The sequence below is a fragment of the Abramis brama genome (assembly GCF_963993115.1).
Source record: "Abramis brama genome assembly, chromosome: 7".
NCBI lineage: Eukaryota > Metazoa > Chordata > Actinopteri > Cypriniformes > Leuciscidae > Abramis > Abramis brama.
The window spans coordinates 4,925,656-4,953,061 of record NC_139969.1 but is presented as its reverse complement, the minus strand read 5'-3'; the positions used below and the strand labels follow the sequence as shown (position 1 = coordinate 4,953,061).

The window sequence follows — 27,406 nt, the reverse complement described above, 5'->3', positions numbered from 1 at the left end:
TAACACATTCTTTTATTAGTCTATTATATAGTAGATTATTAGTAGACTGGTAGGGTTAGAATAAGTAGTTGCAAAGTTACTTATAGTCAAGTCACCTTCATTTATATTGCACTTTTAACAATATAGATTGTTTCAAAGCAGCTTTACAGTGATAATAGGAAACAAGTAACAGAGATTGTTTTGGCTTTACAGCAGCTCTAGAATAAAGTTATTGTCCAGCTAAAGTGTTTTGATTGATTCACTTCCGTTCCGTTGCAAAGATCATTAGTTATTAAAGGAACACTCCACCGTTTTTTGAAATAGGGCTTATTCACCTTCTTTCCTACATTTAGATAGGTGGGCAAATGCATTTGTGTCTCCGTGCATGCATTGTTTTAGTTTGACAGGGTCGGCGCTAGCTTAGCTTAGCATAATGAATGGAATCCTTTGTTGCCAGCTAGCATGTCCTGAGTAAAAGTGATATAAAAAATAAATAAAAAACACCTTTACTTCTTGTGGCCTGCGTATTCACAACGAGTACAAATCTGCGATGCAGATGCAGATTAACACTAGGCGACTTCCTAGGCAGATTTTGACTTGTATATTAAGGACTATATTAGGGGGAAGCACCTATGCTTCCCCCTAATATAGTCCCAAGTCAATATCTGCCTAGGAAATCGCCTAGTGTTAATCTGCATCACTATTTGTACTTGTTGTGAATACACAGGCCACAAGAAGTAATTAGGTGTTTTTTATTTATTTTTTATATCACTTTTACTCAGGACATGCTAGCTGGCAACAAAGGATTCCATTCATTATGCTAAGCTAAGCTAGCGCCGACCCTGTCAAACCAAAACAATGCATGCACTGAGACAAAAATGCATTTGCCCACCTATCTAAATGTAGGAAAGAAGGTGAATAAGCCCTATTTCAAAAAACGGTGGAGTGTTCCTTTAACTTAGGGGCCGCTAACAAGACACCGCTCTAACAGAAAACCCTAAACGCACTCCGGCTGCTCATTCGCACATCAACAGTGCCTGGCGGCTGGAGAACGCAAACCTTGAAACAGGTTCCAAGGTGGAAGCCTTGAAAAATTGAAAAAAAAAAGTTCTCTCTGCGCAAACTTTAAAAAACACGAACCTGTGAAAACGCTGGCGGCGTGCACATGCGTGTTATGTGTTTAGTCTATAGGTATGTGCGTTTGTGTAATGATCCTGGCTCTTCCTATCCTTTTCCGCCCTCTTCTGGTCACTTGCTTTATCACACTCACCTGTTTTACGCACGCACTCAATCACTCACTCTCCTCTTCCCAGCTGTTTCCTATCTTCTCCTGCTCTACTCTAAGTACATCGCACCTGTCCCCTTTTCTCTCTGATTACGTTTGCTACTTCTCCTCTCTCTTCCTCCTGCCTCTTTGTCAGATTGTTCGTTGACTACTGATGAAAGAAGTATATTGTTGCACACTCGCTCTTCCTTGTCCTTGTCCTTGTCCTTGTCCTTGTCCTGTCCTGTCCTGTCCTGTCCTGTCCTGTCGGGGATTCATCTAGCTGCAAGTATTATACTGCTTATGCTCTAACCAGCTCTCTGTGCCTAGTGCTGCGCTTGACTGTGCCGCTGCAGTTCCCCGCTGTGCGTCTTCTGTGTACTCTCCTGTGTGACCAGAGGCTAGCCGCCAGCTGTGCCCGAGCATCTACGCTGACCACTGTCTAAGCTCGTTCTCAAGAAGATTTCTCCGTTGATGATTACTGGCCTTATGTTTTGGCTGTTTCTGTTGTGATTATTCTCAAGAAGATTTCTGTTTTCTCGCCTTGCTGGTGGCTGCCTCATTTACGTTCTATTAAAAGACTATTTGACTGTCATTCGCTACTGGGTCTTTTCTCACCACACAACAGTTTGAATATATATGTGCGCAGGCGTGTAGTCTTTCTTTACAAATTGAACACAACAAATTACTTGTCTGGCCTTAAAAATGTATAATGCAGAATCATTTAGCCATGTGAACCGTAATTATTTTGACAGCGTTTTATCTTCGCAGTTAAAGGGAAGGGAAGGAGGCCTTATAATGTGTTATGTGTATGCCAGGTTAAAGGGATGTGTTTTTAGTCTAGATTTGAACTGACAGAGTGTGTCTGCTTCCCGGACAATTTTAGGAAGTTTTGGTGCTAAATAGGAAAAGGATCTACCGCCGGCAGTCGATTTTGATATTCTAGGTATTACAACTGGACAGAATTTTGAGATCGCAATAGACGTAAAGGACAAAAATGCGTTAAGAGTTCGCTGGGGAGCTAAACCATTTAGTGCTTTTTTTATAGTCAGTAATGTCTGTTGGAGGAACAATAAAGAGTTAGCAGATATTAAGCAGTCAGTCTACTAATACTCTAATAAGAGTTAGTTGACATGTAGGTGCAAAGTTACATATAGTCAAAAGAATGTTCAAAAGGAACCATCAAAATAAAGTGTTACCCAAATATCAACTAATGGTAAAAGAATATTCATTCATACACTCTTAAAAATAAAGATTCCAAAATGGGTTTTTCACAGCAATGCCATAGAAGAACCTTTCAGTGATCAGTTTTTAAAAGAAACGTTATTTTCTTAGTGTGAAGAACATTTAAAAAATCTAAAGAACATTCTTCCACTGTAAAGAAGCATTGAGCATTTCCCTGGATTGGAGCATTTCCATGGATTTTAACAGTTCTTCATGGAACCATCAATACCAATAGAGAAGAGTGTATTTTTAAGAGTGTATGTGACAGATCTCAGTATTGCTCATTGCTGACAGCTTTTTATCCCTATTTTTTAATTTGCCATGAGGAAATATACAGAAGTCACCTGTGAGGGTCATTTGTGCCCATTACAGATGGAGTCCGGACTGTTGTCTTCAGATACTGGACAGGAGACACTGTGGCCCCTGGCACAAGGACAGAGATCAAATGTGACAAAATTGAGCAGAGTTTAACTTCAGATCAGTGATGTATGGAAGCCTGTTTCCACCATGTGAAAAAAAGGTAATTGTGACTTTTTATCAGACAATTCTGACTTTTCATCTGTAACTGCTGGACCTATCAGACATAATTATTTGTTATATTTAACAATCTTTAAAACCCCTCAACCAACAACAAAAAGAGACACCAAGGTATCTGTGGACAACCCCCGGAGAGCAACTAACACCCAGACATGAAAGCCATTTACCAAAACGAAAGTGAAAGACTCAACTCTTACTCTATACCCCTTTTGAAACACACATAATGACCATAAAAAGGACTCTTCCACATCATTCATAGAACACCCGCTATGAAGGAACGTGCATATCTTCAGAACACTGTATGTGATTATTACTGTCCTGTATAGTGTCTTTTGTATTGTATACTGTATGCATGCTTTATGATAGAACCACCAGTTAATGTAACCTGACCTATACCATGTTAGCTATCTTTGAATTTGTATTTTCATGATCTAAATGCTTGTGTATATTATATGTTGATACCTATGCAACATATTAGTATTACAAGAACAGTTGTCCTTAATAGTTTCTGCATCAACAGCCAATCCAGTTAAATATGCAAATTACCATGCTTGAATAGAAATAATCGTAAACTTTCCCTCCGAAAGCTTAAAGGAGAACTCCGGTCAATTTTAACATTGAGCTCATTTTTTGTAAATTTGGAGTGCTGTCAATACAGAGAACAACGACAAAAATCGGTGTTGCCTACACCGTGTTATCCTCTTTTTAAAATTTGCACCCTGTTGACTTTAATGGGGCAAGTTTTAAACCTGCTTTTAGCCTCTTAACATCCTTGATGTGTCATTACAAGTGCACAGGTCATATGAGTGATTCCTTCAGAGTGAACACGGGTGAATCTGACTGCAGTAGATGAGAAAGATATGAATAAAAGTGATGTTATTTCAGCCAGCGCTCATACCTGTATTTACATCCTGTTTTCGGTCGAAGTCCATAGTAATCGATTGTCGAGTTCACGCGCATAGGTTTAGTTACCTATGATCACGCGCGTGAACTCGACAATTGATTACTGTGGACTTCGACCGAAAACAGAATTCTGAAGGAATCACTCACATTGGCTGTGCACTTGTAATGACACATCAAGGATGTTAAGAGGGTAAAAGCAGGTTTAAAATATGCCCCATTGAAGTCAACAGAGTGCAAATTTTAAAAAGAGGATAACACGGTGTAGGCAACACCGATTTTTGTCGTTGTTCTCTGTACTGACAGCACACCAAATTTATAAAAAAATGAGCTCAATGTTAAAATTGACCGGAGTTCTCCTTTAAGTTACCACAGGCTCATGACCCCTATGAGAGACCATCCTCAGAGGTTAAAGCGTACAGATCCCACTTCCTTCTTTTCTGCATCTTCTGGCTGCTGTTCTGTGAGCCTCGCCCGGCCCTCAGGCCTCGACTAATGCCAGCTATGTTTAAACAGTCAGACTAGCATCGCAACTTCATCAAAATGTCTTCATTCAACACGGAAGAAATTGATTGCAACTTCCACACCATCGACTCACAGAAGAATCAAGACTTTATCCTGAGACTGCAGACGCTTTTTCAACAGCTAAGGCAATGCAAGTATCGTACAATTAACTAAACTGAGGTTTATTATAAGAGGTGGACCTCTCTTAAAAAGGAGCTTTGAAGTCAGAATGGTTCTGTTTAGATGGTTAAATTACTCATTTCCTTGCTTCATTCCCTGTTTCTGTTTCCAGTTTCATTCACTTTCACTTTCACTTTCCATTTTACCCATGTATGCAGGATTGTGTGTGTTTATTTAGATAGTTATGTGTTAGTGATTTAGTTAAATAAAACTGTGTGTACAATCACACAACGAGTGGATTCTGGTCCCTTGCTTGTAAATCATCGTCAATTTAACGATGCTATCACAGCTACATGCTAAGGAAAGAGTTCATTTTCTGTGGCCATAAAAAATATATTTTCTGAGAGTTAAGACAGATCAATACTAAGTGTTCATTGGATGAACAGATTATTTGATTGTAATATTAAATCAGCTACAAGTTATTCGATTAACTGATCCAAATATTTATAATTCATAATAACAAGTTATGATTACTTATTTATATTAATTTTCTACACTTCTCACAATTACGAGTTTATATCTCACAATTCAGGCTTTACTTTTCACAATTCTGAGTTTATATCTAAACTCGTAATTTTAAGAAATAAAGTCCGAATTGTGAAATATAAACTTGAAATTGCTATTAAGTCAGAATTGCGAGACAAACTCACAATTACAAGAAAAGTCAGAACTGAGAGTTATAAACTCAGAACTGCGAGAAGTCAGAATTGTGAAACTGAAAAACTCCCATTTCTGACTTTTTTCTTGCAATTGCAAGTTTATATCTCGCATTTATTTACTTTATTTCTCACAACTGCAAGTTTATGTCCTGCAATTCTGAATTTATATCTAAACTCGTAATTTTTTAAGAAATCATAAGTCATAATTGCAAATAAAAAGTCACAATGAAGTTGTTATTTTCTATTCCCAAACAAACTTCCATAGTGATGCAATGCAGCAGCAACCATACAGCACTTACAACATGTTGACATCTGACATTGTGACATTGAGTTTTGCATACACGTTTCTACCAAAAACTGTAAGAATGTAGTTTGTGATGTTAGCGATAGGCTCTGTGTAACATACGTGTAGTGGCTTGTGGTGTGACTGACACATGAACAGCCCCATGCTGCTGCCCGGCTCCACACCAGTACCAGCCCGAGTCTCTCATCTCCAGCTGCGTTAGTGTCACAGTGAACATGCTGATCTTGTCATCGTGGATGAACACGTTTCTACTGCTGAATGTTCCTTCAGAATCCGTCACCATGCAGGAGTTCCAGTTCCCACTGCGACACCACCGCTTCTCACTGGACCTGCAGTGAAAACAGTAATACAAGGATTTTTTTAAATAAGGAATGAATCAGCAAAAAGTTTGGCATGGACAAAATTTTAATTACATACTGTATGTATATGTATATGTATATGTATATGTATATGGGCTACCTGAGGTTCTTACTGTAGAGACACTGAACAGTGACACCTTTGCCTTCATCTGCACTCACCATACTGTTCACCACTGACACACCTGCAACAAAACCACCATGAGTTACGCTGACTACTACACCTCTATGACACCTTCACAAAAATAAAATTCTGTATCAATATTTATAAGGAAAGACCAGTACTTTGTTTAGGCTTGGTTTGTAGGGAATTACAAACCTGCGCACATATATTCAAACGCACATAACTATAGAACCAATTCTTAATGCGCATGTGAACGCCATCAGCGTTTCTCACAGGTTTGCGTTTAAAGTCTGTGTAGAGAGAATGGTGTCGCCCTAGCGGCCCCTAATTTAATAACAAATGATCGTTGCGACGTAAGTGAATCAAACAAAACTAACTTTAGCTGGAAAATAACTTTATTAAAGAACCGCTATAAAGCAAAAAAAATCTCTGTTACCTTAAATTATACGTTTATCTCTGTAAAGCTGCTTTGAAACAATCTACATTGTTAAAAGCGTTATATAAATGAAGATGACTTGACTTGACTTGACAAACGCTTCAGTGGTTTATAGATCATTTAGGGATGCACAAAATATCAATATGTATCAATACGAGAAACAATCATTTTAAATCAATACAGTCAGCAGAATGCGGGATATGACCTGAACATTAAGTTTGGTTGAATTCACATATCCATAACATTAAAATGACAATTTTAAAATTGTTATTGTTTCTTTTGCTAATTAGCTTTGATAATCAAAATTACTTTTTTGATGATACAAGATATAGTAGTGTGATGGATTTAGCATGGCCTATATTTTAGTTTGTGAAGGTTTAGTTGTATTTTCATTCAAATGATTTTCTTAACTCACCTTGAATGACGCTGATATAAAGGGAGGCAGTGCTGTCAGCAACCCACATCCCTCCGAGCTCCACCCCACACCAGTACCACCCCGAATCCCCCTCCGTCAGGTTCTGCATGCTCACGGTGAACACATGCTGAGTGGGGTCATCCGCGATCGTCACCCTTCCCTTGACGTTAGGGGCTGATGTGGGGTCATCGGTGCGCGCCAGGCTGGAGCAGAAGTCCTTCATCCGGCCGTAGCACCAGTACTTCACGTGGCTGATATACTGCGGGTTATAGTGACACGGGACAGTGACGGATTGACCCTCCAGCACAGACAGATCTCCTACAGTCGTCACGGTGCAGTAGGAACCTAAAAACAGATCAAACCAGATAACGGACAGATCATGATACCACTTTACAATAAGATCTCAGTAGTTAACATTGGTTAATGCAATAACTAGCATGATGTAACAATGAGCATATATTTGTACATCATTTGTTAACCTTTGTTAATGTTAGTTCGCATTCACAGTGCATTAAAGGTTATAAAAACTGCATGCATTTTGCAGAAGAACATTGTTTTGGTTGTGCTTCGACTCTGTGTGACTGTGCGGATGAATGTGACCCTTCACAATAGATAATGCTTTACAGGGAACTCTGTTGGAGAGCTACATGATGCAATTTATCAGTTCAACAAAATGTCTTACCAGTTGTTGAATAATAAAAATGCCATTGCGTCACGTTTACAACATTTCAAATCCCTTCTTTTTATTCACCATCTCCGAAAAGCCAAGCCAATGATGATTCTTGTTTTATTACGAGCTTTGTCACGTTCTCTTTTTGCCAGCAGACTCTCCTCTTTAAATGGGTGATTCCCTGGAGGTTTGAGATTTAGCTGCTCCATGTCAACCATAGCTGGCAACTTTTGAGTTTTGCTTGGAGTGAGATTTATGGGGGGGGGGGGGGGGATTGGGGGATGTAAAAAAAATATTGCATCACAATAAGTGTATTGTGACTGTCAAAACATTTTAGTAACTAAACTGAATTTTATTAGGTTTAGTGAAAACATGTTACAATGTTTTTGGTACAATTTCTGGTAAGATAAGAGGTATGGAGAAAGAATTGTGTCTTTATTACATGCAAGAAAATAAATGATCTGAGAGAGAAAAAAAAGTTTGAGAGAAAAAGTTATCACAATGATAGCAAAAAAGCATTTTATGAGAGAAAAAAAAATATTTGAGAGAAAAAGTTTTCATACCAATAGCAAAAAATAATAATATTTGAGACTAAAAAAAGTTTTGAGAGAAAGTATTTTCTCAGAACAAAAAAAATATAAATTTTTTTTTTTTATTATTATTTCTGAGAAAAAAAAATCTCTCTCAAAATACTTAGAAAAAAACTCTCATATATATTTTTTTTGCTATCAGTGTGAAAACATTTTCTCTAAAAAAAAAAGTGTTTCTCTCAAAACGCTTTTCTTTGCTCTCGATGCAATTTCTTGCTCTCGTGTCAGGATTCTGCTTTGACTGTGAGAATTGTGTCATGGGCGGGGCCACGATCCTATTGGCCAGTCGGGTGAGCATCGTCTTGTCTTGGGAGTCGAACTGAATCATTATACCATTGTTCGGTTCACCGGCATAGATGCCGCCTCTGCTAGTTGAGCAAGGACACTCCAATGTTTGGGTAAGATGATTCATGGTGATCTTAGATGATCACGGACGTATTGCCTGCGATAATTAATGCGATATTGCTCAGCTTGTCAGTGAACTACGACTCTGTGTTAATGCCGCTTCATCTGAAAGCAGGAGATGGCGATTTACTACTAATCAAGGAACCGGCTTTACTGACGAGATGCGCATTTGGTAACTTCTGTAAAAATGTATTTTTTACATATTTGTTAAAACTGTCATTATGTCCTGACAGTAGAATATGAGACAGATAATCTGTGAAAAAATCAAGCTCCCCAGGCTCCTCCCAGTGGTCCTATTGCCATTTGCAGAAATACACCGCTCCCGGTAAGAAACAACCAATCAGAGCCAGGAGGAGTGTCTTAGCAGTGTCAATCATGCTTGTGTACGCGCTGATCACCCCCCTCTCTCGCACAGCGCCTACAGTCGTTCAAAATCAAGATAGCCGGTGTGCCGCAGCTGTGCTAATGGCCTCGGACAAACAACCAAAACTGCCCATTTCTCGAGTGGCACCAGCTCATGCAACAAAGACAGGTAAACGGAAAAAGACCGATGATGATAAACAAGCCCGTCGGAGCCCAAATGACGGTACGTTCACACGGGGCGTCAGCGTCAACGCTTCCCATTGACTTTGAATGGGTGACGTCAAGCGTTGCCGAAAAGAATTGTGGATCCGTCGGCGGCGCTTCACTGGCGTTGCTCACGGCAGAAGTTGAGAATTTTTCAACTTCTGCCGCGAGCAACGCCAGTGAAGCGCCGCCGACGGAAGCGTCAGCCAATCAGATCGCTCTATGCAAATACAGTAGCCAGGCGGCAGCCAATCACGTTCATCCTGTTCAAGAGCAGCAAACTGAGGATAAATTTTAAAATGGAGGAGAAACTAATTATTGCGGTGGGCAATCACCCGGTCCTTTATGACCATTGAATGACAATGAAGCTTGTTGTTGAGTTCCTGTCTAATTTCATTGGCTGACGCTGCTATGACCATGGCGTCAGTGCCAAACTTCAGCCACGCCTTCCGTCAAGCGTTGACGCTGACGACCCGTGTGAACGTACCGTAGTCTCTAGCCGCATAGCATACAGATAAAATGTCACGCACTGTGCAAAGCAACAATAGAAACCTGCTAATTCACTGGCTTGTCATGTTGCTGAAATAATGTACTAGCAAACCTTATTTAGCATTACACATCGCTAGAATAATTACTTAGATACTGTAACGTTACCATTATATTATCTTGCTAGCTATTTATAACTTATAGAAAGAGTGCAACGTTATGAAGTTACATTACATGTATTGCAAAATACGTAATGATTTGAGGACCAAGTTTGTAGTCAAAGTATGGGCAGGCCATAGTCAATGTAAAGCATATTGTTGATGTTTCGTCCCTAACCAGTGAATGTGCGATAACTGTCCGCCGTCATCAGTGTCCCTGCATGTTTACTAGCCTGCGCGTTCACGGCAGGCTGCGTTGTGGGGGAGGAGCAGTGGAGGGAGGGCTGTAGTGCAGCAGAGAGCGAGTGACCTGTAAGCTGTGCTTGTTCGAATTTTCAGGCTAAAAAAGTCAACGTTTTCTAAAAGCTCCCTACTGCAGCTTTAAGATTAAAAATAACTCAAATTAAATATAATGCGTTTTTTTTATTATAATAACAACTTTATTTAATGATATCACGTTAGGCTTAAATAAAATATAATAATAGCTAAATACTCTCTATAGCTCTTTTTTTTCTAGCCAACTAAAGTGCTATAGCCTATATTATGGTAATCAAATGGCTTTCCTGAGGTAAATGTTATGTGCCATAATTGTTCTCCAGCTGTTTTATTGACCCCTTTGTTTGTTTGATTGATTGGTCGACATTATGTATGAGGAATATACATTTCGGTAAGTTGTACTGTATCTTTCAACAGTGTTCATTCGTGTAACCTGTAACCTGGGCCCGTATCCCTAAAGAATTTTTGTGCAAAAAGTGGCTCCTAGCGGCCAAATTCTAAGAAAATTCTCAGAGTCATGACGTTTTCTTAGAATTTCCCCTAAAAGTGACACGAAAATCCCAGTTAATATAAAAGCTATTCCTCAAGATTCCTAGCGCTTAAAAGGGCTCCTAAGGCGAGATCTGCTAAGAGCAGGGAAGAGGACTTTTAGTGGCTTAGGAGTTCCCCTAAGCAGCTGCACAAAATGGCCAACAGAGGAGGCAGGAGAGATGTCCCGCAAACACTGGATGACAGGGAATTATTGAGACGCTACAGATTGGACTGAGCCGTGTTACCCTCGTTAAGACCACACTGAGTTGTAACGTTGCAATTTCTACTTCATTAAGGACAGCCCCTTGAGATAGGCCATCTTGTTTTCAATGGGGTCCATATGGGAGTGAAAGTACAAAATATGCCAGCTAGGATATTAATATGAGCAAATAAGACACGAATCATTATTTGAACAGGGTGTAATGAGCTTAAGTTTTCACATATTTTAGATTCTAATGTTAGGCTATAACCCCTACAGCTTACTATTCATTTTCCAGATATTTTCTTGAATGTGAAATATTATTTACAATTACAGTCTGCATAAGATTAGAGTGTATAATTATGTTTATTGATTTGAGGGTACATCCTTTGCTCATTATCACCAAAAGTTCATTTTCATCAAACTTGTAGGATCAACCAATCACGGATTTTGAAATGATGACTCATACCTAGCAACGGGGTCAACCACACCTCCTCACTAAGATAGGATTTTCCATCCATTCCTTGCTCAGAGTTCACTGAAAATGTTCTGGAATCACTTCTAAGCTAAAACTCCTGGCAAGGAATTTTTAGGTTAAGTTAGGAGCTCTCTGAGAGGATTCTCAGAATCTTTAGGGATACGGGCCCTGCTCTGTCTAGTCTGTCGGTCTCCATGTCCTCTTTGCTTCACGATTTTTCTGTGCGTGAGAAAATGGATGTGTGGCATGAGAGCGTGTGAAAAGTGTCAATTGCGTGTCTCACGGTGAATGCGTGAGAGTTGGCAGCTATGTCGTCAACCTTTCTCACTCGTTGTGAAAACTAACCTCTGCCACACCAGACACGGGTCAAAGTAGCCGGAGCAACTTCTCTATTTATTTATGACTTACTATTCTGCAATACTATTGACTTGAATGCACTGACACTATTGGATAAGAACTGAGCTGGTTGCTTTATGGGTGAATTGAACTCATTTCACAATTGATTAACTTTACAGCTATTGAACCAAACTGAATCAACACTAAAGTGATTCAACTGAATAATCACTGTTTACTAATGTCCTTTTAGAGCTGCTTTAAAACAGAATTGAATTCTGTTTGCATTATAGAATCATTATTTTCCTGTTTATCCCTGTAGATGGCTAATTGGCTAGATGGCTGTATTGTATAAAGCGCTAAATAAATAAAGGTGACGAGACACACATGGGTGAGTGAGACAATTTCCTGTGAAAACCACCTAAAATATAAACACTTATAGGCAAGACAAAAGCATGCTTTGGAAGAAGGAACGATGATGCATTGACTCATTCACATTTTGTTCATTTTAAACAAAAAATGTACCTTTAAATAATATAAACAGATACAACTTTTGATCTTAAAATAATATTAGTAAATGCAGAGATTAACTAGATTAATCAAAACTGTAGATGTATTGTTTATTGTTAATGTTAACAATTGTAGTTAACTAATCTTAAATGAAACCTTGTAAGTTGTAAAGTGTTAACGATATTACAAATAAAAGTATTATATAGGGTATAAAGAGCAATAAATTACAAAAACGAGTTCATGGCAATTCAAATATTCTTTAATACAAATATATCATTGTGAGAATTTTGTTCCTTGACCTCAAAAGACTCAAAATGTCTCTCCAGTGATATACATACTTTGTCTATGAATGCAGATGAACAGAGCTCTTAAATCAATAATACATATTCAAATTACCATTACTTATTTAGTCATTTACATAATAATAATGCTAGAATGCTTCTGGTATTATTTACACTCATAAAAGCAAAAAAAAATCAAATAGTCACAAAATGGAAACTTTATCATCATTGTAAGTTCATTATAAAGCTAAAAACTCTTTAGAAATGTTAAATAATTGAAAACTGTAAATATCTTACAATGGCTGCATGAAATGGCCGTTTGTTACTGTGACCAATAGGGCCGGTTTTCACTGTCCAGTTTTTTACTTTTACTTTTTCCAAATAAAAACTTATGAAAGTCACAACATCCACAAGCTGTTGTCCATCATTCTTCCAAAAACGACAATCAAGCATAAAAGGCAAATAACAAAATATAAAATTTCCACATGTATTTTCAACAGACTCTTTTGAAAATGAAAACTTAACTAAAAACATTGTGTTTGGAAAAGCTACCAGACGACACTCCAAAATACTTGGAATTTAGGGTCACAGCCTTTTCCTTCGTATGAAAACTCAACTAGGAACACTTTTTAATTCTGGGTTTTAAAACTGCAAACAGTTCAATATAATATTCCAAAGAGAGGAAGCTTAAACCCATGACCAATTTTAGCAGCAGAACGGCTTTCTAAACATGTTTCCAAGCTCCCTTCCATATAACAGTTTTGGAAAATGGTTTCAATGCCTCATTAACATTTGTTTTTGCTAAAGGAATGATAAAAGCTCACCTGGCAGTTCACCAAGAACAAGAATGGTTAGAAGTAGCGGAAGAGTCATCGTTGATAAACCATCGGAGTCCCTCTTTTCTAATGACAGCTGTTGCAAGAAGGAATTTTTCTGCGTTTAACTCTCACTTCCTTCTGGCAAAACCATATCCAGATGTGGGAGGTTTTACCATTTGTTTTCCACACTGCAATTGTGCAATGCTAATATATGGTGGCCTATAAGCGTTATAAAAAATGTGTTTTTTCACACTGATGCCTGCAAAAATGAATTGCTTCATTGTAACATTAACTGTAAGGTCACAATGACTAATTTCATTTAGACTCAAAATAAAATAAAATAGCCTATTGTTCAATGTTTTCATTTTAATATATTTTTTAAAAATAACACAAAGATTCAGATGAGATATGTTACAAAGAATAAAACACCACAGGATCATTGAATTGTTTTTAATGGAATTTATTTTTCTTTCTATAACTTTCAGAAAGTTTTACAAAAGTAGAAAAATTAAGGAACAAGACGAGAACTGATCATTAATGACAATTCTGTCAAAACATATATTAACATTGAGAGATCAACAGACTGTTGTGTTTGTAGTTGTTCTGCAGGATTTGGTCTTCATATCTGTGGAAAACAAATATAATTCATCAACGGTTGTTGCAAAATACAAGACCAGTAAATCTTGAGAAAACAAGTTACACATAAAAAAGTGCTGTCAAATCGCTTAATCGCATCTGACATAAAAGAACACAGACACAAACTTTTATATTAGATTTGATTAATCGACTTGACAGCACTAATAAAACATTTTCTTTTTTTACAGACAATTAAAGACAATATTTTTGTATGACTTCTTCCTAATGTTCCAATAATTCATCCTATCATGAACATGTCATGATGATGACTTTACATTGGACGTTTACATTTCTCTAAATAACATATGTGCCTCTGGACCACAAAACCAGTCATATGGGTACATTTTTTTTTAAATTGAGACGTATACATCACATGAAAGCTGAATAAGTAAGATTTCCATTGATTTATGGTTTGTTAGGATGGGACAATATTTGGCCGAGATACAACTATTTATGTAAATAGTTGTTTAATATATAAAACAAAAATAAATGTTTTATATATTTACGGTAGGAAATTTACAAAATATCTTCATGGAACATGATCTTTACTTAATATCCTAATGATCTTTGGCATAAAATAAAAATCTATCATTTTGACCCATACAATGTATTGTTGGCTATTACCACAAATATACCCGTGCGACTGGTTTTGTGATCCAGGGTCACATATGGTAACTGAAAGCCTTATTGAACAAACATGAACACAAAATGCTGTAACAGAATGAAAGACAGAATCAAGCAATTATAGATTAATGGGGGACTATATTGTGCCCCTTTTTACAAGATGTAATATAAGTCTCTGGTGTCCCCTAGAGACTCTGGTGAGTCCCTCATCATTTATCATAGCTTGTCAAATTTGCCCCTTTTTGGCTGTGAACAAAAACACAACATTTTTGTATGTGTCCCTTTAAATGCAAATGAGCTGCTGCTCCCCGCCCCCTTTCCAGAAGAGGGCGGAGTCTTTACAGCCGGTGCTTCAGATACTACAGCAACAACAAAACTGGAGAATATCACGCAGCCAAAACGTCAGAAATTGTCAGTTGCGGTGTTCAGCTTTACAGGAATCAAACCAAAGTCTGACACAGATAGAGACTCAGAAATAAGTTACAACATTTCTGAAAAGTTCGTAAATGTATGTAGTTGATGTGGAGTTAAAGGGATATTTCACCGCTGGAAAGATGAATGTGTATTTAAATTGTGTCATTTATGTAGTAGAAATGTGAAATTATTTTAGAAGTTGGTGCCTTCTAGACTGAGAGACGCCAGAAAATGTATTTTTGGCTCATGTGGATGAAAGACTACAACTCCCAGAATGCACTTGCTTCGCTGCCCTACGAGGACACTCCCAAGCCACGCCTACCGGTTACAGAGGGCAGTATCGGGAGAAATGATACAACTAGGCTACTAGTCGACTGGAAACTGAAAAGACGGCGTTTTATCGTGAGATCCCCCTATGGGCGGGTTGAAGAGATGCGGGACGAGCTCCTCCTACTGGCTGGAGTCTCTCGCCTCTGGACAAAAGAGCCTCTGATGAGCTAAATGACGATTTTTGCGTCATCAGAGTTTTCTTTCCAGACACGCAATAAAGAAATCTCTCGTCTCAGGGGGACATGAGGGAGGGAAGCACGGTCATTCGAAAATACTACCGGGTTTCTACCGATACAAAGCTTAATGCTAATCGGTGAAGTATCCCTTTAAGTTGATTCAACTCATCAACTAGCATGTACTGTCATATTAATCTAAAAATCTTTCAGAAACAACTTTTAGTAAAATCCAGCATTGCACTGACCCTCGTCTGTGAAGTAGTCCGGCGAAAAATGATTTGCGCAAATATATTACACTTTAACGACTTTCTTCGGCACATTTTCTACATAAATGAAATTCAACTACGGTGTCCTCAGTGGCTCAGATGCCAAGAGTCTATTGAGACTCTTATGTTCATTAGTACATCCAATAAAAGAACATTTGTAATGTTTTTGGTGCATTCATTGTAAATCTTCAGCTTCTACAGTGAGTAAACGGCAATAGCGAACTGTTACGGCTCACTCAGGGTGTGATTATGCTAATTAGGGCAAATCGTCACCAGTCATGGGCGAGGCTTCTGGAAATCTGGAACCTCTTGTTTGGAGAGACTGTTTATGGATTATGGAGATTATAAAAAAGGAGTGGGCGGATTTTACCATTATAGGCAGGTTGTTAACACACACTGCTGATACACATCTATGTTCAAACACCTTATAAAAGTGAATTTTGCATAATAGGTCCCCTTTAAGGCACTTCTGTCCAACTAAATATTTCATTGCACACAAATCAATACATGACATGAAAAAGGAAGCATGTACAGCTGTATCAGGTCATCTGTCTATATTAGGCACCAGAGGGTTTAATATCTGTCAGCTAGAGAGTTTTTAGAGAAATTGGCTTAGGAAGCAAGCAGTTTAGAGTGTATTTTAAAACACACTCTAAACTGCTTGCTTCCTAAGCCAATTTCTCTAAAAACTCTCTAGCTGACAGATAATAAACCCTCTGGTGCCTAATATAGATTAAAAGGATCAGGATACATATCTGCAATTTTGTTGCTTTGTTTTCTTTTCTGGTTTCTGAGCTTTGAGACAGTTCATCTGTGCACAACAGAACCTCATATTCAATTGTAACTGAATCACACACAGATTTTACTAAATATATTGTCTGACAAATTACACACATGAAAAGTGATTTTGAACCATTCTTAAAATGCAACCACCTGCTGTACACACACCTGCTGTGACGCTCTCATTCAGCCAACAAAATTGACGACCACTAGATGCAGAACGGTGTGAGCGAAGAGGAAGTCAGCGAATGCTCTCTCAGGAGAGACGGTCAGGAAGTCTCCTTTATTCTGAGGGTTGATCTGGATGCGAAGACAGACTGAAGATAGAAGAACAAAGACATTAATTATCAATAAATTATAGCCTACTTTATGATTGACTACAGCACTAAACACACATACAAGACCTGGATATATCAATATTGTTTGGTGTAGGTGGTTATTTAAATGGTTAAGGATTAGAAAACAATGGGATGTTTTTATTTTTTGACCGATACCACTTTTTTATATATATATTTAGATGGCCAAAACTCAGATATGAGGTTCTTTAAATAATCACATTAAATAAATAAAGATAAAACAATGCAATATTAATATTAATATAATTAATACATATTTATCTTATATTATAATACGCTATAATTCTTTAATATTAAGTTGTTTTACCATCTAAATGGGGTGTGTGTAATTTTATATATATATATATATATATATATATATATATATATATATATATATATATATATATATAAAAACACTAAAAATAATAGCTGAACAATTTAATTTTAACATACATAAAAAAACAAGTTATTTTAAATTGCATAAATATTTCACAATTTTACTGTATTTTTGATCAGATAAATTTTAAATCATTGCAAACTTTTTTGAACCCTTAGTGTATGTTTGTGTGCATATATTATATACTGAAATCATAAAGACAATTAAAATAAGTTTTACATGACCGTTTGCCTTTTTGGTGCTATTTAGAACAGACATAAATATATAAATTGGACAAAGATACAATATAAGCCCTCTAAACAATAACTTTTGATTCTATTTATATATATTATTAAATTTGCGTAAATACCCGCCAGTATGAAGCATCCCACACATGAAATGAATCCAGATAAGAAGCTGTTGAAGGGAAACGTTCCCACCAGCACACAGTACAGGAACTGAAACACTCCTGTCAGCAAAATATACAGCATATAAGCGTCGATCATCTTCAGCTTATTCGGTGTGCTGCTCCTGTACTCCTCCACAAAACGCGACAAGACAGAAAATACCGAGTTAGACATAATTTCTCCTCAACACGAGCACAATATCCCTAGAAATCAAGCAGCAAGGAAATGAATGACGTGTAAGCAGAGAGAGACAGATGTGCGTCCACTAAATGTTCCCCAGTGAAACTGCAGGTGAATTTTAGTTCCGATGCTCGTGAAGCGTTCGTGTTCAAGAAAACAAACAGGTACATATTACAGAATCATATTAATTAACAACGATAAACTATGAACATTGCTATTGATCAAAGAAAATAATGACGTTAAACCCAATTCCTTTAACACTATAAAAGACTGACATGATTTGACTATTTATATATATCATTTTAAATAGAAATATTATTTTTTGAATATAAAGCATAATACAGTTTAGCCAAATTATCAGCTATACAATTTCCTTAGATTGCAAAATACATGTCTAAAACAAAATAACACATCAAATACATCAATTATAACTACACAACCTAATTTTCTAATCAGTAGGCCTATAATTTTCCAAATCCACTCGGAATAACTAGAGACAATTGTGAAACTAAAGAATAATAGGCTGATAGGTTAAAATTTTCCAGAAAACCTAATTATCCAGATAAAGTCGTTCCAAGTCTTCCAATTCCAAATACTATCAAGAAAATGCTACAGGAAATGGATCAGAGCTAAGATTATTCCTTATCTTATAATCTCATTACCACAGTAATGTTTTGAAACATACAAATTTCATATATATATATATATATATATATATATATATATATATATATACATATATATATATATATATATATATATATATATATATGTTCACGAATCACGAATTAAGACAATAGTGCGTTTCATGCCATTTCACCCACTTATTTTATTTCTATGGTGCGGCTCCTTTAAATGCGCTACGTCAGTGTTACAAAACACAAACACGGGCCTTTAAAGGGACTCTATGTGACAGGTCCGGTAGCAAACATACGAATCTGAAGTGTAACAGTCTTTCGTCTTAGATTGTTCTTGTATTATGCTTCATAATGTCTCCAGCAAACGCCACAATGCAAGACGAGACTGACACAGAGTGAGTACCGTAATATTTTAATAAATACAGTCATATTATACAATATGCGAGTCGCTCATGTAACATGAAGTGTCCTTCTATTATGTAACACTGTATGTTTAACATCTCACTATTTTCAGGATCCCTGCCGTGAATGTCTGAAATGAAGTAATAGAATAAATCATACATGCTGGTATGACTTGTGTTGGATGATTTCATAAGGTTATGCAAAGTCATGCTGAGTTATTAGCCTACGTCACAGTAGTTATGGCTCAGTTTTTCAACCAGATAACAATATAGAATACTTTACAGCTTATTTTTTTGTTGTATTATCATATTCATTTTTAAATTTAGGACTTAAAATGTAAATGTTAGTGGCACCTTTTATTCAAATGATGTACACTGCAGACTATAAATAAAAAATATTGAATAATGAAGTGATGCTCCTAACATAATTCATATTTTAACTTTTCTGTCTGTAAGACTAAAAATTTAAATGTAAATGTTAATGGCACTTTTTATTTATATGATAGACCAATAAAACATTGTAGACCATTAAAAAAACATTTTATAATAAAGTGATGCTTCTAAAATAATTTACTTCTAAAGTTTTTAGTCTTATTATTGGTATAGGAATATTAATGTTTAAATGTAAGAGGAAAATGTAAATGTTAATGGGACCTTTTATTCATATGATGTACAGTTCAGAGCAGACCATAAATAAAAGTATTGAATAATAAAGTGATACTCCTAACATAATAACTTAACTTTTCTGTCTTATTTGCTCATAGGAGTATTATTTTTAAATGTAAGACTAACATTTTAATTGATAATGGTACCTTTTATTTATATGATGTACAGAACAGAACATAAATAAAAATATTTTATAATAATGTAATGTTCCTCAAATTATTTACTTCTAAAGTATTGTTTAAATGTAAGATGAACATTTTATTCACATGATGTACAGTTCAGAGTAGACCATAAATACAAAAATATTGAATAATAATTAGTTGTTTATAAAAAAAAAAATATATATATTTTGTGTGCTTGTGAATGAATTGTACTCACAAAGCATTATGAATACTAGGTTTATTGCCAGTAGGTGACAGGCTTGTACTGTGTATAAAGGCAGATGACGTAACATGTACACAGTCTCTAGCCCTTCTATTGCTCTCTCCCCTTCAGTGACTTTACATGTCTGTCTTTCCAGGCCGACCTCTGGGAACTGGTCCTGGTGGCCCTCTTGGAGACCAACATCCATGTCCTTATTGAAAAGTGCCGAAGCTAAAATTATTGCATGTAAGATCCTCACTGTTCCCTTTTAATATTTAGAATTTGTATAGGATACATTGGTAACACTTTACAATAAGGTTAATTAGTAACATTAGTTAATGTATTAACTAACATGAACTAACAATGAGCAGTACATTTGTTACAGTATTTGCTTATGTTAGTTAATACAATTAAAGCTATTCATTGTTTGTTCATATTCGTTCACAGTACATTAACTAATGTTAACAAATACAACCTTTGATTTTAGGCATTAGAAGGTATTAGTAAATGTTTAAATTCATTTTAACTTGGATTAATAAATGCTGATGAAGTATTGTTCATTCTAAGTTCATGTTAACAAAGTCAGTTAACTAATGTTAACTAATGAACCTTATTTTAAAGTGTTACCGATACATGTTTTCATTCTATTTAATATGTCCAGGTATCCAGAATAACGTTTGGTCCAGATTTGTGACTTTGCCAAATCAAAACAGAATATGGACCCTTAAAGTCACCAATAAGACAGCACTCAAACATAAAGACCAAGGTAGAGTTTCTAATCTTCGTCTACAGTAGCTGCAAAAGTATTTAGCACACTTAAAAAAGCCTGACTGTGTCCCGTTCTCTCTCTAGCCGATCAGACGCCCCTAGTGATGGTCCACGGGTTTGGAGGGGGGGTCGGCCTCTGGATCCGTAACTTGGACGCATTGTGTCATTCTCGACCCGTCTACGCCATTGACCTGCTGGGCTTCGGGCGCAGTTCTCGCCCGTCATTCCCATCTGAAGCCTCACTGGCCGAAGAGCAGTTTGTTAATTCAATAGAGCAATGGAGACAATCAGTGGGGCTGGAACGCATGATCCTATTGGGCCACAGCTTGGGTGGTTACCTAGCAACGTCATATACCATTCAATATCCAGAAAGGTATCTAAGAAAGCATATGTAGTCAAATTATAGTGCAATAATAGTAATAGTTTACAATAGGAGTTATCAGCTACTCACCATTATTTAATTTTAAACCCATATTATATTTTATGGAACACAAAATGTTATAGTTGCTTTAAAATATTTATACATGTTATGCAAAATAAAATTTTGTGTAAAAAATAATATCTTAACTTTTGTCAGTCTGATCAAATAGTGAGACAAAAAAAAGGTTAAACATCTTATATTACTGGTGTTACTTTTGGTTTCATTTCCTCACATTGGAAATGAAAGTTCGATCTGAGCACTTTGCAAAGTATTTAGACATTTAAGCCACTACTGAAAATGTATAATTTGCACATGTAAAATAAAATATAAATAAATACAACAATATAAATTAAAAATACAATACAAAAAAGTATAAATAACATAAAAGATCCTACAGCAAAATTATGGGATGAATTGATTATATTCCTCTATTGCATAAAAGCATCTAAATGCATAAATGTAAATAAATATGTATATATATATAAATAAAACAACGTATAAATTAATAACAAAATATAAAACCTTGTGACATTTATTTTTTGCAATCAAAGTATTTAATGCAATTAATTTCGTAGCTTTCAAAATATGAAAATATATTGTTCAAAATGAAGTCCTGGACTTTTTGGCTGTCAAACTACAGTGTGTGGGTCATGTTAATTGTTAAAGCAAAAATTTAAATTCTGTCATTAATTACTCACCCTCATGTCGTTTCAAACCCATAAGACTTTCGTTCATCTTCAGAACACAAATCTTTTTAATGAAATCTGAGAGATTTCTGTCTCTCCATTGACAGATCTGCAACTAAATTAAATCTGTTCATCATATAAAGCGATCGAGTCTCTTCAGAATTTTTTTACTAAACCACTCAAATGGATTAGTTTTACGAACTCTATGAACTTTTTGAGGCGACAAAGTGGTAGTTGTGTAGCTGTCAGAAATCTCTCAGATTCATCAAAAAGATCTTCATTTGTGTTCTGAAGATTAATGAAAGTCTTACGGGTTTGGAATTTTCTATTTTGCATGAAGGACACCTTTAATATACTGAACTACACGACCCTGAGACCAGTTGTGTTTTTGTCCACTAGAGTCAGTCACCTCATCCTGGTGGACGCGTGGGGTTTCCCTGAGAGACCCCAGCCTCAGTCACAGGAGTCAGGAGGTCAAGGGTCAGAGCTGAAGAGGGTATCGCCGCCTCGCTGGGTGAAAGCTCTTGCTTCAGTGTTCAGCCTCTTCAACCCACTGGCCGTCATCAGAGCAGCTGGACCGTGGGGTGAGTGTGAGAACCACGACCATGATCAGTGATGTCCTGCAGTGATGTCTAGTTCCTACAGAGGCACCAACTGAAATGAACATCACATGTTACTGATCTGGAACTATGCATAAGCATGGTTGTTTATCACACGAATATTCAAACGCACGTCTTTTTCTTGTTCATAATAAATTAATAAATAATAATGAACAACTATTTGTAACTGATACTTTTCAGTATTAAATGACTTTCTGATTTTGATTCTTCTTTTCTGATTTTTTACTGTGCTGATCACAATGCATCATGAGACTAACATCTTTGTTATTCAAATATGTGATTACGCCTAAAACTTTGATCGTAACTTGGTATCTTATGTTAGCCTGGAAATCCAGAACTAAATCTGAAGGATTAATGGTCTGGCATCGACTAATGTAAATCGGCCAGCTCGAGGGGCGGCACCAAACATGCATTTGAAAATCTCACTGCACGCAATTGGATAACACTAAGACCAATCACAACAAGCCCCATACGCTTAGCTACCAGCGGAGCTAACTGGTAGATTAGACTCTTGCCGTATCCGGTCGGCAAAACAGCAAAAACGGCCTTCTTGCAAAGGAATGATTCGAGCGCCGTCTTCTGTTCCTCTTTTAGATAAAAAGCCAAGTCTAACTCGTTCATTGTAGCGGCCAAAGCCATTTCAAACAACTGGTGTTCATCCATAGCCATCTTGCAATGTTCACTAATGACTTCGACGTCACAACGCTGTCGTCTTCTGTTTAACTCGCCTCTGGCCCGCCTATATCAGATAACCCGATGTGATTGGTGCAGCTCGGATACAAGGGCATATTTAATGAGCATCATTACTCGACACCAGAGTAAACTCGCTGAGCAAATTCAACTTGTGCTCTCGCGAGAACTCTGGATTTCCAGGGTAATCTTATGCTGCCTTGCTTATAATGCTGTCTATTTAGGCAGCATACTAGACTTTTGACAAAAAGTTGATGTTTATCTGTTAGTCAAGAAAACACTAAAGCACTTCATTTCCACTTAGAAAAAATAAACATTTGCTCACATCGCATCTTCATCTGCAGGTCCAGGGCTGGTGAACAGATTCCGTCCTGACTTCAAGAGGAAGTTTGAGGGTCTGTTTGATGACGACACCATGACACAATACATTTACCACTGTAACGCCCAGAGCCCGAGGTACAGTCGTATTAAACAATACCTAAAATATGCTTTTTCACATTTTCAGCTTTCTGTAGTGTGTAATGTTGCTGTTTGAGCATGTAAATAGTCTGCAAAGTTACAAAGCACAGAGTCCCTCCAGCGACTCTATATCGGTGTCAGTGTTTCTGAAGCGCCTCCATTGTAGTCTTGAGTTTTCTTCCGGGAATGAACACGTCACAATATTCCTTATTAAAATAATTCCTGTACAAGGCATACGTAAAATAAAGAGGCGGGGCCTGGTTGAGTTAGTTAGTAGTGTGTTGAAACTCGTGGTTATGGTAAGGGGCGGGGCATTTCCCAAACATGCTCAAAACGCTTGACCAATCACAACACACTGCTCCAGCCGACCAATCAGAGCACAATGCGCTTTTCAGAAGGAGGGGCTTCATAGAGACAGGAACTAAACAGAGCGTCACTGACAGACTGGGAAGAGAGGAGCTGCAACAATGTTAAATATGTGAAAAATAATGTGTTTTTTAAACATTCAAGCTTGAAAAATATTGTGGTAGACCCCAGAAACAAAATCAAGACTTTGTAAAAGGTTCAAAGGTTTCTTTACAGATGTAGAAGCAATAGTGTATTTTATTCTCTTTTCCTCTCAGTGGTGAGGTGGGTTTCAAAGCCATGTCTGAGTCTCTCGGCTGGGCCAAAAGGCCTATGGTTCAGCGTGTGAATCTGCTGCCACCGTCGACACCCGTCAGCATGCTGTACGGATCCCTCTCATGGGTGGACAGCTCTACTGGAAACACTGTCATTCAGATCAGAGGCAAAAACCTCACCAGTGTCACGGTGAGTAAGAAACGACAGCGTTTGCACGTTTTAAATTCATGGAAAAACAAAAATGAGTAAATGTTGTTGGCTTTTCTCTGCAGATGATTGAAGATGCTTCCCATCACGTCTACGCCGATCAGCCGGACGAGTTCAACCGAGTGGTTGAGAATATCTGTAATACGGTCGACTGAATATGATCAGACAGGATGGACATTGATTTGTGTTTTGGCATTTCTATCTTTGAAAGAGTTCTGTCCTGTGTTTGTGGGATGGTCAGATTGATAGAAACATTTAAAGGCAAAGCTGTTCTCAGACCTTGTCACTTCATAATCAAATTGTATTGTTTGTGGCCTTTAATGTTGAAAAGCTCAATGACTGTACTGCAGAATTTAATGGAAGCTGGTTGTATTTGTATTTTCTAAGCTATATTTTATTCAGATTTCTTTTTTTAGCATGCACTGAGAAAGTCATGCTACCCGTTAAACCTGTGCCATGAATGCATTGACAATGTTTGGACGGTCATATTGACTAAGAGATGTTTAATAATTATTTCATTCTGCATTATAAGCGGTTGTCTGTATTTTATAACGTGCATATCTCAATACAAGGCTGTACCTTTAATACAGTGTGTCTGCATTTGTTTCTCTTTATTAATTTTTAAACGTGTTTCTGGAAGCAGTTCTCGTTCCTCTTGTGATTACAATTAAGTAACACTAAGAGGTGCTAGATGCAAAGTTTTGCTTTTTCGGGTAGAATAATGCAGCTGATTTCATCAGAGCATTCCCATTAAAACTAGCTCATAGCATACACAGTTTAGTTCCTGCTATTGTAAAAATGGCATGTGAATCAGTATGCAGTATGCAACAATAAACAGCTATAGCATGATCTCACTGGATCACAAATATGATTTTGTATTTTAATCCAATTTAAAATAATCTGCTTCAAGGTTCAACGTGTTTTTCTATTTTTCAGATCATTCTCTATAAATCCTAGAGATGGTTGTGCATGAAAATCCCATTAGATACTCAGACCAGCCCGTCTGGGACCAGCAATCCTGCCACGTTCAAAGTCACTTAAATCACCTTTCTTACCCATTCTGAAGCTCAGTTTGAACTTCATCAGATCATCTTGATCATGGCTGCATCCAAAATTGCATACTCTTAAGTACTTAATAAGTAATAAGTAATTACTTTCATGACTGCTAAAAAGTACGTTCTATATTGTATGAATAGAAAATAGTATGAAATCTACTACATTGGGCATGCTTTCATTATCATGTGACCTACCAGCATCATTTGCGTTGCTTCACTGCCATTCATAAATCCTCTTCAATGGCCTCATGGGATAGTAAAAAATAAAAAAAACTCACCAGAAGTAGTTGGTCATCTGGGTAGGTTTGCCTACTCTTTTATGAGTAGGCTACTGTGAATTTGGACATGCTTCTTTTGTCACATACGGTGTTTGCAGAGAATATTTATTCAATATATAATAAACAATTGTAGCAGCAGTATTATGAAGCTGTGAGAAATAATAATTACAAAGGTCAGATGCGTCTGAGAAAGTCTTGTGGCCCACTGACCAGTGATTGTAAAGTCAGGGGATTTCCATCAAACAGATGACTGTGAAAGACCAAAGAATATATCAAACCATTATTAAAGAAGTGTGAAATAAATATGTCTTTTGGAGGCATATTGACTCTGGGAAAGGGTTGATCGTCTACTGGCAGGATTCCAGTATTTAAGAGAAAGACGAGAGGAGTAAGATTTAATTGTGGGAAACAGGTGGGGTGAATCTTTAAAAAAAAAAATAAGTTGCATAGTCATTGCTAAACAGCATATAAGCAATTATAGGGGTTCAAGAGCTTTAAGGCCTTTAAGCACTTTTGTAAAAAGGTATTATGTTACATTTAGCAAGCATGTAACCTCATAGATGGAAAAGACCATTTACAGCCAATACAGGCATTTTACCAAGGAAATATAGTAGTTTTAAAGCTTTTAACAGTTATCAAGGTTTAGCCAAAAACCTAGGACTAGTTCGCGAAAGTATATATATATATATATATTTTAATAATATTTAATATTTAACTAAGAATTTGTTTGACAACGGTGGTCTGTTGCTCAGAATGATGAGTTCTACCATATGGTATGAATGTCGTGGGCATGTGCGAAAAATCTTGTGATATAGCCCTACAATCCTTTTTCTATTTCACACGACCACAGACCGAGCCCGTATATCGAGTTTGGTGAAATTATCTCATTAGGGATAGCCGTTTTAAAAGTGGCCACGCCCAATTCGAACGTTTTGGCGTGCATCGCGGACGATAATTTTATAATTATTGACAATCAGACTCTATAGAATCTTCCTGCACTGGTTTGGTTCCGATCGAGCGGAAAACCTAGGACTAGTTCGCAAAAGTAGGTTTTTCGAAAAATCCCAAAATACCCCAAAAGTTGGCCAGTGACTATCGAATCAGAGATCCATTAAAGAGCAATTTAGGAGCCATTACAGACTTTTGATCGTTGTAGCGCCACCATCAGGCCAAGTGGGGCGAGCCTTGGTGACGTTGTAAATGGTAGATGGTAAATGGACTGCATTTATATAGCGCTTTCACAGACCTATGGCCACCAAAGCGCTTTACATATAGCCTCACATTCACCCATTCACTCACTCATTCATACACCGACAGCGGTGTAGATGGGGTGGGTACTACCATCCCTCAAAGTTTCAAGTCTCTATGACTTATATGGTTTGGTCTGCCAAATCACTTTTAGGGGAAAATATGGATCCTTGGAAATTCCCGCTGTCATCTTGGCTTTGTCCAATAAAGTCTTATTTTAATTTCTGGAACTTTGCCTCTTGAGCTTAATTTACAAGAAATGGAAGACTTTTCTCCACAACGTTTTTCACCTACTATATTGTAGAGAAGTGTGTGATTTCGATGCAGCCACCGTCTACATGCCCACATGCATCGAGTTGCCATGTGACTGGCTGATTTGATATTTGCGTTAATGAGCAGTTTGTGATGCACAAGTGTTTGGTGTTATTGGATTGTTTAATAAAACTCTTCAACGGGTTATCTCAAGAAGACAGATGACATTTGTTAAAATCCAAACACTAAAGGGAGTGTTTTACTTCATCTTTCCAAATCAAACACACAGGTCTTGTCTTGTTCAAGCAGGCCAAACATGTTC

At 37.0% G+C, this 27,406-nt stretch overlaps 3 protein-coding genes across 8 annotated transcripts in view; 1 reads left to right on the top strand and 2 right to left on the bottom strand.

Annotated features, from left to right (window-relative positions):
- The window catches only part of pigr (polymeric immunoglobulin receptor), a 44,088-nt gene extending 30,712 nt beyond the window's left edge, over nt 1–13,376 (bottom strand). For 4 of the 5 annotated variants that reach the window (XM_084118621.1, XM_084118619.1, XM_084118620.1 and 1 more), the window contains exons 1-5: nt 13,191–13,376; nt 6,883–7,227; nt 6,011–6,092; nt 5,654–5,880; nt 2,812–2,890 (exon numbers count right to left, since the gene is read on the bottom strand). In XM_084118621.1, the coding sequence (XP_083974747.1) occupies nt 2,812–2,890; nt 5,654–5,880; nt 6,011–6,092; nt 6,883–7,227; nt 13,191–13,239 (782 nt within the window). In that variant the 5' untranslated portion in view covers nt 13,240–13,376. The remainder of the gene's footprint in view (nt 1–2,811; nt 2,891–5,653; nt 5,881–6,010; nt 6,093–6,882; nt 7,228–13,190) is intronic. The other variant, XM_084118622.1, reaches the window with a different exon arrangement.
- Nucleotides 13,377–13,628: 252 nt separating this feature from the next.
- On the bottom strand, nt 13,629–17,811 carry dad1 (defender against cell death 1). Of its 2 annotated transcripts, none has more exons than XM_084119107.1 (3): nt 17,495–17,811; nt 16,564–16,727; nt 13,629–13,809 (listed from the first exon to the last, which is right to left on the bottom strand). In XM_084119107.1, the coding sequence occupies exons 1-2, from the start codon at nt 17,703–17,705 to the stop codon at nt 16,597–16,599; spliced, it is 342 nt and encodes a 113-aa protein (XP_083975233.1). In that variant the 5' UTR covers nt 17,706–17,811; the 3' UTR covers nt 13,629–13,809; nt 16,564–16,596. The 2 variants fall into 2 exon arrangements, with proteins under 2 accessions (XP_083975233.1, XP_083975232.1); XM_084119106.1 differs by having other exon boundaries at nt 16,579–16,727; nt 17,495–17,810.
- Nucleotides 17,812–18,570: 759 nt separating this feature from the next.
- abhd4 (abhydrolase domain containing 4, N-acyl phospholipase B) lies at nt 18,571–24,836 on the top strand. The gene is made up of 8 exons (XM_084120408.1): nt 18,571–18,744; nt 19,937–20,025; nt 20,441–20,545; nt 20,632–20,920; nt 22,054–22,238; nt 23,309–23,420; nt 24,047–24,233; nt 24,317–24,836. The coding sequence occupies exons 1-8, from the start codon at nt 18,701–18,703 to the stop codon at nt 24,404–24,406; spliced, it is 1,101 nt and encodes a 366-aa protein (XP_083976534.1). The 5' UTR covers nt 18,571–18,700; the 3' UTR covers nt 24,407–24,836.
- Nucleotides 24,837–27,406: the final 2,570 nt, after the last annotated feature.